The 16,150-nt window shown below is 33.7% G+C and overlaps 1 protein-coding gene across 1 annotated transcript; it reads left to right on the top strand.

The window, feature by feature from the left end:
• Nucleotides 1-13,315: 13,315 nt before the first annotated feature.
• Nucleotides 13,316-15,911, top strand: LOC107924761 (transmembrane protein 230). Its single transcript, XM_016855341.2, has 3 exons — nt 13,316-13,597; nt 14,267-14,594; nt 15,670-15,911. The coding sequence occupies exons 2-3, from the start codon at nt 14,324-14,326 to the stop codon at nt 15,747-15,749; spliced, it is 351 nt and encodes a 116-aa protein (XP_016710830.1). The 5' UTR covers nt 13,316-13,597; nt 14,267-14,323; the 3' UTR covers nt 15,750-15,911.
• The last annotated feature ends 239 nt before the right edge of the window (nt 15,912-16,150 follow it).

Here is a 16,150-nt window from a genome sequence, read left to right as displayed (position 1 = left end):
AGATGAGATAGGCTTGGTGATGACATTTTCGAATGAGAAGATGGTTTCATAGAAAGTAACATGTTGAGAGACGTGTATTCGGCCATCACTGGCTTGACATCGATACCCTTTATAGAAGGATGAGTATCCTAAGAAGGTACAGGGAGTGGACTGAAAATGAAGCTTATGGCTATTATATGGCCTGAGATTTGGGAAGCAAAGACAGCTAAAGGTTCTAAGGAATGAGTAGTTGGGTTTAATTTGAAAAAGTTTCTCATTTGGGGAAATATGGTTTAAGGGAAATGAATGTAGTCTATTTATGAGGTATATGGCACTACTAAAGGCATCATGCCAGTAGGTTATAGTCATGGAAGCATGGGCTAACATGGAGAGGCCTGTTTCCACTATTTGACGATGCTTGCGTTCAACCAGACCATTTTGTGCTGATGTATAAGGACATGTGAACCGGTGTGTGATCCCATGCTAAGTTAGATAAGGTTTGAGCATTTGAAACTCTCCCCCACCATCGGTTTGTAAAGTGCAAAGTTGTAGATTAAGAGCTCTCTCGACTTGCCTGTGGAACAGTGTGAACACGTTGAGCACATCAGATTTCTTATGCAGAAAATAAAGGCATGTATACCTACTGTATGCGTTAGTAAAGGCCGCATAATACCGAAATCCATTGGACAGAACAGGGGCTAGCCCCCAAACATTAGCTATCACTAGTTGTAGAGGAGCACTGTACTGTGACATGGACTGAGGAAACGGTAGCTTACATTCATTTCCTAGATGACAAGCAACACAATTAAAAAACTTTTTATTGTCATCAACAGACACAGTACAATGTAACAACGCCTTGAGCAATATGTTTTTACAAGGATGCCCTAGTCTAGAGTGCTACACACTTAGAGGAACTGGTGTACTGGCAGTAAGATAACGAGCTTTGCGGATAGCCTGGCCATTTGTGAGCGCATCTTGTAAATGAAGCTTGTACAGTCCATGGTATACTGAGCCTTGAAGAAGCACTTCCTTGGTCCGTAAGTCACGCACTTGGCACTCTGTAAGAAAAAACTCAAACATTACTTGATTATCTCTTGTGAATTTTAACACAGAGAGAAGTTTTTGGTTATTCTAGGTGTAAATAAATGTGACAGTCCTAATTCGACCCTAGTCGGAATGTGGTTTCGAGGCCACAAGACCGAGTCCCAAAATTTATTTAAAAATTTGGTTGCATATCCTCTTTGTGTATTAGTGCATGTGTGAAAATTTGATGTTTTAATTTAGACTTATAAATGTGAATTTCATGTGATTGACTTAGTTGGGAACTTAAGAAAATATGATAGGGGATATGTAAGGACCAAATAATAACAAAGTGAGGAAACTTGGGTTTGCATGTCAAATTGCCCAAAAACCCAAGTAGTGGCCGGCCAAGCCATGATGCCCATCCACTAGGTTGAATTTCAATGCAATTCTTTTATTAGTTAGCAATTAAAATAAATTAAAAAAAGGAATTAAAAAGAAAAGATGAATAAAATAAGGAAGGAAGAGGGAGTATTCATCTTCTTTCTTTTCTTGCAATTGCCGTGAGTTAGGAGAAGGAAAGAAGAAATGCTCTAGACATTCGGCCAACTCAAAAGGGGTTGATTAAGGTAGGATTTATGTTACTTTTACTAAATTCTTGTGAAAATCTAGTTAGTAGCCAATGTCTTATTACAACCCATATGTTAATTTTCTACCTAAAACGGGACTTACATGGCATATGGTTAGGAAGAGGTAAATGCTAAGTGTATGGTGCTTTTGATGTTGTGAATGGAAGTAGTGGAAAAGTAAAAGAAAATTTATGTAGAAATGTGGTATATGTGGATTTATAGGATGTTACAAATAGATGTGAAGCCATGCTAGATTAGGAAAAATTCGGTCAAGTGTTCATGAGATGAAATTTTGTGTTTAGGTGAATTAAAGATGATAGTATAGTTGATATCATATATATATGTATGCATATTCGGCCATCAAATTAAGAGCATAGGTGATGTTGAGTCTAAGCTTTGCACATTCGGCCATATATATATATGCATGTGTGATTGGATTATTGATAGTAGGGTGATAGCATATGGTTATTAGCCGAATAGCTCAAAAACATATGGTAGGAAGATAAGAATTAGTCATGTATCTCCTATGATACGAAATCATTAATATTTTGATATAAATATTTAGCAAGACGGTTAAACTAGTTAATTTATTGATTAAGCTCAAAAAGTTAAAGAAGGAGAATCAAGCAAAGGCAAAGGAAAGAACATCGAGTAGCCGAGTTGGAACCGTTTTACCCAACACAAGGTAAGTTATTAAGCATATATTTCGTATTGATTTAAATAATCATAATACTTATGTACTTATGCCGAATGGGATGATATATAAATGCATGTAGTGAGAACATTATCGATTGTAAAAAAAGAAAAGAAAAGAAGTGAGATGTATTGAGTTGTTGATTTCGGCACTAAGTGTGCGGGTATAAACATTTACGATAATGAGATTGGCACTAAGTGTGCAAGTTTAATTGTATAGCACTAAGTGTGCGAGTTTGACTATTAAGCACTAAGTGTGCGGACTTACTATATATTTTCGAATAATTATTAACGTTAAGTGTGCGAATTTATCGAGTAAATCATGGACAGCGGAATGAGTAGATATTTTGAGTTCATAAGGAATAGACGTTATGTTTATATTTGGAACTGAGCTTTGTAAGTCTTGAATCTATGTGGTGATTATATTTGAAGTTAGGAACATAAGATTATTGTGGAATAGATGAAAGGCTATTATTAGTATAATCTAAACGAAAATAAAATGATGTGAGGAAATGCATCAAATATCATATCGAATATCATACGAGATGTCAATGGAGGCTTGGCTAGTTGAGAGCATGTAATGATAAACGTGCGTGAAATTGTAGCATAGTCGGTATGGATGGAGTACCTAATCTTGCATTATTTGTTTTCTTTTATGATATTTTATAAATGGACAGCAGTGTAATGCTTATGACTTACTGAGTTATATAATCATTCGGTGTGTTTATTTGTCACTTATTTAGGTTCCTTTGATCCATTTTTGTGTGCTCGGGACCATCGTTGAAGTCATCACACCAGCTTGCAACTTTTTGGTATTTTCTTCTTAGTTGGTCTAAGAGAACATTTCGGCATGTATAGGCTATTATGTTGTGTTTGAACTTTGGTATGTATACTTTTAGCTATGCGAAAATGGCATAAATGTTAAGTTGGATTTGGTCTTATGGTACTTAGTTATAAGCAATAGTTAAAGTCTATTTGATTATTATGCTGTTTGTCATGGCTAATCATTTCCGGTGTTACACTCATGATATGGTTATTGAGTAGTAAGGAAATGCTTGGTAATGATTAGCCCTTGGCATGGCTAGTCATGATCGTACTTGGTGATATGTTTGTTAAATTACTCTAATAGGTAAAATTTACTCTAATAATAGATGCAGACAGTAGTAGTGATGTGAAATTTAAAAATCACTAAAAATAGTAGAAATGGAATTAAATAATGGATAAATTATGGAATCAAAGCTTGATGAGTCTATTTTCACATGGAAGAAGTAAAACAAGAATATGAGCTATATTGTATGAGATATTTAAAATCTCGTGAAACAGGGTCAGAACGATTTCTGGATCCCCTGTTCCGAATTTGGAAATTTACCATAATTTCTACACAGATAATTAGAAGTCATACCTTATATGTAAAGATTCCTTATTGAGTCTAGTTTTATTAGGGACAAACGACATAGTCATTGAATCTCTTTACAGAGAGATATCTGATTAGTAATACACAGAGGTCAGAGTAGTCAAACCCTGAAATAGGGGAGAATTTAACTAATAAATTGTACTAATTGGATGGACCAAAAATTGTGGAAAAATTTTAGTAGATAGATATATGAGTCTAGTTTCAGGAAAAAAATGTGGAATTAAATTTCGAGTTTCAGAACTCAATATACGAATTTTTAAGTGACTATAACGCAGACTGACAGTTTGTCTGGGAGTTTTAAAATAAATTGTTTGAGTTGTATAAGTGATGAATTAAGCCAGATTACACCTCGTGTTCGATCCAGGTGACGGCCACGGTTTTGGGGTGTTACAATAGAGATTTCAAGTGGAGTGGTCTCGTTTTAGTAAGCAGAGAAGATTGACCAGAACATAACACAGGGAGAGCATTACCGTTTCCGACATAAACATTACCTGGCTCACTGTGTTATTATCATCAAGAGAAGTAGCTGAGTGTGTAAGGTGGTGTGTAGCGCCGAGCCGGGATACCAGGTGTTGTCTCCTACAGTTTCAGGTGTAGTCAGAAATGCATGAGGCTGTGTTACTGTGGGTGCAGGAGTATGAGCAGACTGTACGAAGGTGCCTAGAAACGGATTTGTCTAATTTGGCATAGGGACAGTCGGATAGGACCAGCCTGATGAGGAAGTCAGAGGCATAGGAGGCATAGAGTGCACAGGAGTCGAAGGCATAGGAGGCATAGAGTGCACAATAAACGTTGCCCAGGGAGACAAGCCAGGCGTATACAAACACATATTTGCTTGGAAAGAAGGTCGGTAGCCAGTGCTTTTGTAAGAGGCATCAAACCTGTGATAACATCGATCAACCAGGTGTCTCGTTTTGCCACACAACTGACACTGAACACGGGCTCCAAAAGAATGACCACGGCCACGTCCACGAGAGTTGGAGGGATGATAGGCTGGTGTAGAATTGTCAGAAACAGATTTTGGTTGGTGTTGAGGCACAAAATTGACAGAGCTAGAAATCTCAGCCACTGTAATGTGTGGTCGAGCTTCGGCATCAATTAGCATGGTCGTGACAGCTTGAACGCTGTAAGAAATTTGACTAGCAACAATGATTGAGACGATGGACTCATATTCTGAGGGTAGTCCATTGAGAATCGCAGTGACATGTTCATGGTCACGTATGACTTCCCCGCAGCTGGCAAGATTATCACAGTAGGACTTGACTTTCATTAAAAACTTCTTCATAGACAGATCACCCTTGAGTTGTGAGCAGGGATTTAAATTGCGGTCGCGGTTGCGTTTTCGGTCGCGTCGCGTTTGTCGCGGTCGCGGACATAACGGACGCTATTGCGGTCACTGCGGGTATCGCGGTCGTGAATTTTACATTACTTATTGTGTATTGCGGGTATAGCGGGTTTCGGCAATAACGGTTTCGGACGGTGCCGTTACCGCTATATAACGGCCGCTATTTCGGTAACGGACTGCTATTTAAATCCCTGGTTGTGAGTGCAAGGCACGACAATAGAACATCAGTTGAGAGGCAGTTTGACTGCCATATAAAGAAACAATAGCATTCCAAATTTGGGCACTTGTATCCATACCAATTAGATGATGAAGCACACCCGGACTCACTGAGGACAAGAGCCAGGAGGCAATGACACTATCTTGTTGTTCGAACCTGGCGAACTCAACATTTTCTTGAAGTTCACCATCATCTCCAGTAACTATCTGAGAGGGTGGAACAATGTAGAGATCAAGAAAGCTTTGAAGCTTATAGGTTTTAACTGCCAAAAGCACCTGTTGTCACCATAAAAGGTAATTGGAATCATCAAGAAGGATACTAGCTTTCTTGGTAGAAAACAATCTGCTATTTACAGTGTTATCTGCAGCACTGGACGCCATTATGGAAGTAGCAGGATGAAGAACGAACGGACTGGATGGTAGAGCCACGAAAGCAGTCAGAACCACCTTAGGAACAAATGGACTTCTGATAACATGTTGAAATACAAAAGAGTAGGGTTTTTCTATTATACATTCATTGAATTACACATGCAGCTGATACACGTATTTATAGCAGAGTGAGACTGTTGTAACTTCTTTAACAAACTAACTGCTACTTTACTTAACAACTAACTTTCTTTAACAGTAACTCTAACACGATGTATATGTGAATTATCACGTGAATAATATATTAATATTTAATTAATTTTTTAAAATTTTAAAATTTTTCATTTTAAAAATATGTTTACTTATTTATTTGAAATTTAAAAATTTTAAAAATAATTAAATACTGGCACATGGATATCACATAAACAAAGCTAAAAAATAATAATTTATTCATCTATTTTAAGGTTATTTAATAAAACTTAAATTTAAAAATTAAAAATAAGAAAAATTTTAAATAAAAAATTAAAACAATTTAAAAAAAATTGGATTGTCAAAATTATACTTCTCCATCAAACCAAGGAATGATGTGATAATTGTTGTGCATGAAAAAATGGATGATGTGACTGTTGAAGTGAAAATTTATAAAAAATATAAAATATTTTAAATTCTAAAAAGAATTAGAAAAAAATTAAAAATTACTAAAAGTTATTAATAATTATTAAAATATTAAAATAATACAAAAATGAAAAAAATACTATAAAAATAAGAATATCATAGAAAATTTATGAAACTTGTACGAAATTGTAAAAAAGCACATGAATTTTTCAAATAAAATGAAGGAACTAATTCAGTTTAAAGTTCAACTAGGATGCTGAAGAATATCTATCTTATTAAAGTCAGTTAATAATATTTTGAAGTTTTTTTTGTATTTTTAATAATTTATATTATTTAAAAATACTTTAGTTTTTTTTTATGTTTTAAATAAAATAATATGTATGTAATGAAATTTGAACTCAAGCTAATTATATTGAAATTTGAACTCAAGCTAATTATATTAGTAAAGTTTTAAATTTATCACATAAATAAAACTTTGTTTTAACATTTTTTATACATTTTAATTTTATTATGCAATTTTTATTATCTCCATAGTTATATATATATATATATTTATTTATACTATTTATTAAATATTTTACTGAAGTGAGAAATGTCCTATTATATTATTTGAGGGTAATTTAAAATTTTTTATTAAAAAATTAATAAAAACATGAATATAATAAAATTTGAACACAAATAAATTATAGGGTAAATTACACCAACAGTTACCCAACTTTGGGGTAACTGACAAAACAGTCACCTAGGTTTCATTTCAGTCACTTAACTTTCAAAAAGTAACAAAACGGTCACCAACGTTATTAGAAAGTGACAAAATAGTCACCGGTTAACGATTGTCGTTAGGGTTTTAACGGGATTGCTGACATGGCAAGTTAACCAGCTGATGTGGCAAGTTAACTTGCCACGTTCATGAAACGGCTGATTGGGGTGGGTTTAGGAGAAAAAATGGGTAAAAGGTTATGAGTTAATGTAATGTTTTAGGGTTAGAAACAAATTAGGGAAGGGGATTTGGAGAGGAGAAAAAGGAAATCGATTTGGGAAATTTTGATCCTGATTTAGGGTTTTTTAGGGTTTAAACTGAATTGGAAATCGATTAAGAAGGGTTTAGGGTTAGAAATTCGTTCAATAATCCATTAATAGGGTATAAGGTTTAGGGTACAATTGTTTATTTTGTTTGGGGAGAAAAGAATACGAACCAGAAACCATTCAATTTTTTTATTGCTAGCGACAATGGCAATAGAAAAGAAGCTACCAGTGGTGTTACACCCACTTTAACGGGTAAGTTGTTGCATTTAGTTTTAAATTTTTTGGATTTCAATGCTGCTATTTCGATTTAGGGTTATTTTTATTTCAATTTTAATTTTGATTCTGATTTCAATTTTGATTTCGATTTTGATTTCAATTTTAAACACTCATTGATTTTGATTTTGATTTTGATTCCAATTTTGATCTCAAATTAGATTTAGAACTTGATTTTGATTTCGATCTGGATTTCAATTTAGGGTTATTTCAATTTTGTATTGTATGCAATGTGCATGATGTTTATTGTTTGTTTCTGCCATTGTATGAATGCCATTATCAAATTGATGTGTATTGTGTATATCTGCCATTGTATGAATGCATTATCAAACTGATGTTTATTGTGTATATCTGTCATGATGTTTATTGTGTATATTGTGTATATCTACCATTATCAAACTAGTTATTGCCTGTTATTGCCTTCTATATACATGACAAAAATGGTTGTGTTTGTTGTCTGCCATTATTAAATTATTTTTTGTATTGGTTGTTGTCTGCCATGTGCATGACAGAAGTGTTTGTATTAAATTATTGGGCATTTTGTATTGGTTATTCTTTGACATAAATGGTTAAAGTGTTTGCCTATATTGTCTGCCTTTATTGATGAGTACTTTTTTTGGCAGGTTTAATTGATGAAAATTTTAATGAGAATGAAGAAAACATGTCTGGTAGTGATGTCTGGTAGTGATAGTGATGCATCTGAAAGAGTTAGTTTAGTTGGTTTAGACATGGATGGTATAGAAGTAGATGAACTGTGTGATAGTGATGATTCTGTATGGTTGATAGTGCACAAGAATCTGACTCAGATGGCCAAAATTGGCCCGAGTTTAACTTAGAGAGTGACATGAGTAATCCTAGACTTAATGTTGGAATGTTATTTAAGTCTAAAGATAGTCTAAAAGAAGCTGCCAATTAGTATGGTAGGTTGAATAGTTATTTTATTAAGTTTCCAAAAAATGATTTAAGAAGGTTAAAGGCAGTTTGTAATGAAAAATGTTCTTGGTTCATATGGGCTTTTAGGCTAAACCCTAATGACCCTACTGACCAGACTTGGCAAATTAGGAGTTCAAACCCTAACCATACTTGTTCTAAAGTCTATAAAATAGGAATGTAACCTCATATTGGATAGGTGAACAGTATAAAGAAAAATTTATTGCTGATTCTGATTATTCTCTGAAATCATTACAGCAAGATGTCAAAAGAGATTTTTGTTGCTTGGTCTCATTAACCAAATGTAGGAAGGCTAAACTTAGGGCATTTGAATTAATTGAAGAAGCTCATAAGGCTCAATATGAGAAGAATTATGAGTACTTGTTGGAGGTTGGGACCTAAAATGAGGGAACAACAACAATCTGTTATTTGGATAACAGATTGTTTTAAAGGATGTATGTCTGTTTGCAGGCATACAAAGATAGCTATAGGGCTGGTTGTAGGAGGATAATAAGTTTAGATGGATGTTTCTTAAAGGGCTACCATGGTGGCTACTTGCTTGCAGCTGTTGGGATATATGTAAATAATGGCATCTATCCACTTGCATATACTGCTATCGAAAGTGAAAACCAAGCATCATGGCTTTGGTTATTGGAGTTGCTTGCAATAGACTTGGAAATTGTGCTCGTACCAGATATCTTTCATGTCTGACAAACAAAAGGTAAAACTCTATTTATATATATATTTTTATGTTGTTTCTATTTAGGGTTTGTCAAAGAATTAAACTATTTTTTTCCTAATTGCTAGGACTTTTGGAAGCAATATGTATGTTGTTTCCTAATGCAGAAACAAGACACTGTGTTAGACACCTACATTCCAATTTCAAGAATGCTGGTTTCCAAACGAAGGAGTTGAAAGATTTGCTTTGGAAAGCTACCAGAGCAAGCACTACAAGGGAGTTCGATGATACCATGGATAAACTGAGAAAAACCAATCAGCATGCTTATGACTGGTTGAAGAAGAAGAACCCTACTCACTGGTCAAGGTCTCACTTCTCAATTAGGAGCCATTCTGACATGTTGGTGAATAATCTATCTGAATCATTTAACAAGGTAAATCCCTATGTTTTATGTTTCTTACTGATCATCAGCAATTCACTAATTATTTATGTGGTTTATGGACAGATGATACTGGAAGCAAGAGGTAAACCTATTCTGACCGTGATGAAAACAGTAAGGACCAAGATTATGTTACTTATTGCCAAGAAGAAAGAAGAAGGTGACAAATAGAAAGGAATTTTGTGCCCAAAGATCAAGAAAAATGTGGATGAAAATATAAAAAATTCATTAAGGTAAACATTCTTTCTAATGCCTATATTCTGACTTAATGTTGCTGATCACATGCACTAATTGTTGGAAAGCTATTAACTTTTTTTAATATGTAGTGACGACTTTTTTAGGGGGGTTGTGTGTCATTGTATGTTTTCACCAAGCATGCTCACTATTTTTTACGTGTGTTCCATCACATGCTGGTGGGGACAAGTATCAGATTGAATGTGGTCAGGCAGCCAGCATGTGGTGGACTTAGTTCAGAATTCCTGCTCCTGCAGGATTTGGGATCTCACTGGCATCCCTTGCATGCATGCATTAGCTGTCATTCATTTAAAAAATGAGTTCCCAGAGACCTATGTACAAACCTGGTACACCAAGCAAACCTAGCTTCAAATTTACTCCAACTTTGTAAGTCCAGTCTCATTGTCAAACATGTTACCAATACTACTTCCTCCACTAAGAAGGCCACCTGGCAGACCTATTAAAGTGGGGAGGAAAGAACCTGATGAACCACAAACAACAGAAAGGTTGAGTAAGAGAGGGGTAGAGATGAGGTGCAGTAAATGCAAAATAATAGGCCACGATAAGAGGAGTTGTAAAGGGGAAGTTGGCCAAAACATTCCAGTAAGTAATTTGCCTTAACTTATAGTATACTTCTATCTATGAATTTGTTTATTTTTTACATTTCTTTTATTCTTGTAGGTTAAAAGACATCAAGTTGGTGTCCGAACCCAGCAACAGGCTACCCCAAGTTAGCAAGAGGGTTCCCCAACTCAACAAGGTGCCCCAACTCAGTTACGTACTACCCCAACTCATCAAGAAGCTGCCCTAAGACAAAAGCTCCCATTAAAGAGAAAATCAACCACAACCACTGTTAGATGGATGCCTTCTACTCAAGAGTCATCCATGACAGACCATTTATGATGATGTGAACAGACTGCATTTTGTTAACCTTTTAAAACTGTGTAAATTTGCCTGCTACTGATTATTAACTTAGGTAGATAATTTTTTGAGAAATTTGCCTATGATTTCTACTGTTGATAAACTTAGGCATCATCACTAAATTTTTTTTGTAAATTTTCCTACAATTCACATTTGTTCAATTGTAATGAATTGTAGGAAAATTTGGCAATATTTTGCCCCTCATTCCTTTTGTAAACAGTTTGACATTTTGGCCTTAATATATGAGTAATTTATCCATGCTAATTGTTGTCCAACTGTTAAGCAATTTGTATATCAACTGTTATCTTTTCTAACTAGCAGTTATGTATACCAACTGTTAAGCAATTTGTATATCAATTGTTATCTTTTCGAACCAGCAGCCATGTATACCAAGTGTTAAGCAATTTGTAAACAGCAACATGAGCTGGTTAACTATGTATACCAGCAGCTATTTTTAACACATGTTAAGCAACAAAAATATTCCAACACAATTTGTCATCAACAAAAATTTTCCATTTCATTCAAGTGTTTGTAAACAACATGAGATGGTTAGCCATGTATAACAGCAGCCATCTATACCAACATAAGTAACAAGTTACCAGCAACAAAATTACAAAACATAAGCTGGTTTTCAATTAACATAAAATAATTTTTAGGGTTTTGAAAACAACAAAACGGTAACAATTACAAGCACCAAAAACCAGGTTCTTCTCTCCTTCCTTTCATCCTCTAATGTCTTCACTTTTTTCAGCAGACCCAACACACAACTCTTAAACGGGGCGTCAATGGTGGATCAAACCAGCTGAAAAACCGACATGGTTTTCGAAATCCACTGCTGAATTTCTTACACCCAAAAAACCTCCTACCTGGGCTGTCATTGGACCAAGACGTGTTTAATTTGGCTGGGTTTACACAATAGCACACCGGAAACACTTCAGGCATATCCGTTTTTCCTCTTCTCCTTCTTCTTCTTCTCCTCCTCGTTCTTTTCTTCTTTTTCTTTTTCTCAAACCCTAAAATGGTGCTGGTACTATTATTAAAGTGTTAGTAACCGGCCAGCTAAACTTAAGGTTGACAACAAGGACTTCGTCACCTGCTACGTCATTTTACTGTGACGTCTGTGACGAAAAACGACAAAAAGGACCGTTTTGTTACTTTTTGAAAGTTAAGTGACTGAAATGAAACCTAGGTGACTGTTTTGTCAGTTACCCCAAATTTGGGTGATAGTTGGTGTAATTTACCCTAAATTATATTAGTAAAACTTTTAATTTACCATTTAACTAAAGTTTCATTTTAATTTTTTATACATTTCAAAATTTATTATACACACTTTATTATCTCTAGTAATTGTAAATATATATTTTAATGTATATTAATGTATTCTATTGAGTTTGTATTACAAGTTAACTCGACAATAACTCAAGATTAATCACAACACTATGATAAACAATTTTAATATAATATTTTCATTTTAACATCGTATATATTTCACGTGTTATTATTAATTAGCTTCAAATCATATGTTTTATTATTTATTATATGTTATTTATAAACAAACATTTGAGTTAAATTCATAGTTTTCACAAGCATGCACGTGTGATAAAATTTATAGTATTAATAATCTTGTCGATTTAGTTGGTATCATAAGTTAAATCAGCACCAACTCAAAATTGATGACAATACCATAATAAAAATTGTATTCCTTTAATATTCTTAATTTAATGTATATACGCATTTAAATTTTATTTTACTCACAATTAAATTAAATTTCTTTTTATTTTAACATCATACATTTTTTAATTTATTGTTATTATTAATTAATTTCAAAATATATATTAAACATACCTTTATATTTAATTAAATTTAAAGGGTCTTTTAAATAAAATGTTTCATTTCAAAGTCTCAAATAGACTTACTCATGGACTGAGTCACTTGGCTTGCCTGAAAAGTGGAAGGAGTTGGATAAAAATATATATATGAAAAATGGGGTTAGACAAAAAAATAATGCCCATTTTTTAAATAGGCCAAGTCTCGGGTAAGAATTTTTCTCCTAGCTTCGGCTCGAATTTACAAAATGACAAAAAATTATTTATTTTTGTTGTTTTTTCCTTATTTTACTACAATTTCACAATTACGTTCCTACCATTTTGTTGTTATTATTTAAATATTATATAACATTTATTTTATTGTTAGTTTTGTTATTATTTTAAAGACATCTGTTTGTTAAGTTGCATCTATTTTAGTATTATTTAAGTATACATAAATTTTTTATTTTTTCTAATTTGTTGAGAAATATTTATTTTAATATTTTTTAGTATTTTATGTGTTATATATATTTAAAAATTATATAAAAAATAAAAAAATTAATTCAAGCGAGTTGGATCCCAATTTTAATATTTTTTTTGAACCGGACTTAGATAAAATTTTAAACTAAATTTTTAGGCTAAACCAAACATGCCTAAATTTTTAGTTAGACCTGATTCAAACCCTGCTGATAAACACTTCTAATCTCAAATAAACAAAGGCTTGCCAAGTAAAAATAACAGACGAAGACTTTATTTCCGTACAAGACAAATATGAATTTCTAATGAGAGAATTGGGAAAATTATCACTTAGCCTACCCATAAAATGTCTATTTTAAGAGACTTTTTCGTAATTAAAAGAAGTACAAAGGGTATTTACGTCATATCATGTTAAACAAATGAAAATCCCACAATATCGCTTCCGATCTTGAATATTTGCTTTGAAGTTTCAATAACTCTGATTCTTTATTCGTTTATTGTGCAGATTTGCGATCAAAATTCTTCTATTCTCCTCTGTAAGTCCTTTCTTTCTCCATCTATTTTGTATCGTCTGTAATTCCTTTCTTTCTCCATCTATTTTGTATCGTTAATTTTCCTATATTTTCATTTCGTTATCAATTTTTTAGAAATGATAAGATATGTTTGCAACTGGGTTTATTGAGAATTGAACTACACGCGGATATTAGTTTCTGGGTCATTTAAATTTCTATTTTTATTGTATTTAATAGTTACCCAATTTAATCCATAGCTCAAAGATATGATCTTTACTGCTGGAAAAAATTGAAAAAAGGAGAAAATTTTTGGTTGTTAATTGATTTTATTTTATCTGCTAAATCATCCATAAAGAAGAACTGCAACTTTGATGTTAATTATTCTGGATTTTATTGAATTAATTAGTACCTACTGCTAGATTTTATGTTTCTTAAGCTTGGTTATTTGGATTTGGATGTTCAGTGGTGATCCGATTGTTTGGTTACTAAACAATAATATATAGTAGAAAATACTATTTTTTCATGCATTTGGAGGCTCTTTGTAGGTCATATCCCTATATTCACGTGTCAGAAATAAGTGTCAGACACAATTATTTCAAGAAGAATGAAGAGTTCGAGCAATATATTTTCTTTAATAACTTATTTATTTAACATCTGAGATTAGCAAATTTGTCTTTCTTTTTGTGTGTTTAGACGAATCTGGTTTATCCGCAAAGGATCCTCTAGGAGACAGTTGACTGTTTAACTATTATGTCGTCTAGGCGTCATGTTCGTTACAGTCCTTTAGCTGTTGATGAAGATGATGATTATCATGGTGGAAGGCGTTTCGACCCAAGGTTTGATTATTCACCAAAAGCCTTTGATAGAGTCCCATGGAAATCCATTGTCCTTGCAGTCTTTCTGCTTTGTCTGGGGTGCTTGCTTCTTTTTCTTTCGTTTTTCATCTTCTCGGGGCATATGGGAGGAGAGAAGTCGCAGGCATATGGCCTTCTAGTCCTCGGAATTCTTACTTTCCTTCCAGGTACGCAACTGATTCGACAAAATGTGTTTTTAACTGGATGGTGTTGAAAGTATGTCTAACTGTTGAATTGGTGATTGGGTTTAACAATTTAAATCATTTTTCAGAGTTATGCTTAACTTGTTTCCTTAGTACCTGATGGTTAATGATATTTTATTATGTAATGGTGAAATTAGTCTGGGTTCTCAGGGAGGGAAGTTGTTTATCATCCTTGGATAATTATTGAATACTAGTATAGAGCTTGCTGTGAAATCATTGTTTTAATTGTTTCATGTATGCTGTTCACGTGTCTGGACCTGGGTGGATCTAGTTATGATATTGCTAAAGCATATGACCCTTGCATTTATGGTTATAGAGCCATAGGGCATTCCATTTCTTGTTTTTCATGTATTACTGACTTGGGGATGACCTCTAAGTTATTGGGATGGGGGTGTGAGTGTTGGATACGGGCATGTATCTGTTCTAGGTATCTTTTTTTTTGTTGTTGAAGTTTTCCATATATTCGGAGCGTACTTAGAGGGTCATATACCAACCATTTCTAGGTATGCATTGGACATGGGTGTGGAACATTAATATTTTAAAAGAAAAAGAAAGAGTTGAGCAGCATTAGATGATTTTAGCCCCTTTGTTTGGATGGAGGGAAATGGTATGAGAAATTTTCTTTTATTTCCTTGAAGTTGAGGGAATTTGAGTGGGAGAAAATAAATTCTTCCTTCTATGGAACTTCCAAATTTTGATTTCCTTTAAAATTAATTTCGTCACGACCATTTATTCGGGAAGCAATAATAGGAAAACTATATGCATTAGATCAGACGCACTTATATTTATTTCAGTATGATTCCATTTGCAACGGACATTACTGTGAGAGGCATTACATACCAAAAAGTGCATGACAAATACAACTGTGGCATTGTGGCATTCCAGGCGAAGTTTTTATTGAATAACTTAAAAAACCATCATTCTGATGTCTCTTTGAAAGCCTCTTAACGATCTGCTTCGATGCTATCTTTAGCTATTGTCAAACTTCAAAAGAGTTTGACTGATATTGTTTTTATTGATCGGAACTTTTATGCTGCAGGTTTTTACGAGACTCGGATAGCATATTATTCTTGGAGGGGTGCTGAAGGATACAGCTTTGCTTCCATTCCAGATTATTAAGACTTGAGGTTTGTCAAGGGATGCATCCCCCTTCCCTCCGCCGCCTCCTCTTGTATTGAACTAAATCGTAACATTATAGTTAAAGAGATTGTTTAAAGCAACCTTACAATGCTGTAAATTCATGAATTTTGAGTGCAATCTATTCGTTACTTTAATCGTAAACAGGCAGAAAACATCCTTTAGTTCAAGTTTCTTTCCTCTTATAGAGACAGGTTCAGCCATGTGTAAAGGGCCATGAATTTTGTTATTTAAGTCGAATTTTATTTTAAACAGTAATATAGGTTATCGGGCGTGGTCAAGAAAAATTAAAAGTTCATACTGTTGTCCGACCTGACTCATAGGGTCCGAAGGTATGTTTTTCTTTTTCTTCTTTGGATATAAAGAGGTAATGGAAATTGCTG

This window comes from Gossypium hirsutum, chromosome A11 (assembly GCF_007990345.1).
Source record: "Gossypium hirsutum isolate 1008001.06 chromosome A11, Gossypium_hirsutum_v2.1, whole genome shotgun sequence".
Lineage (NCBI taxonomy): Eukaryota > Viridiplantae > Streptophyta > Magnoliopsida > Malvales > Malvaceae > Gossypium > Gossypium hirsutum.
This window is presented reverse-complemented; position numbering and strand designations above follow the sequence as displayed.

Bases quoted from the DNA above. Each gene is read 5' to 3' on its own strand.
- LOC107924761 (XM_016855341.2), top strand. From the start codon at position 14,324: ATGTCGTCTAGGCGTCATGTTCGTTACAGTCCTTTAGCTGTTGATGAA. The intron at 14,595-15,669 runs GTACGCAACTGA...TTTATGCTGCAG, and splicing joins AATTCTTACTTTCCTTCCAG to GTTTTTACGAGACTCGGATA.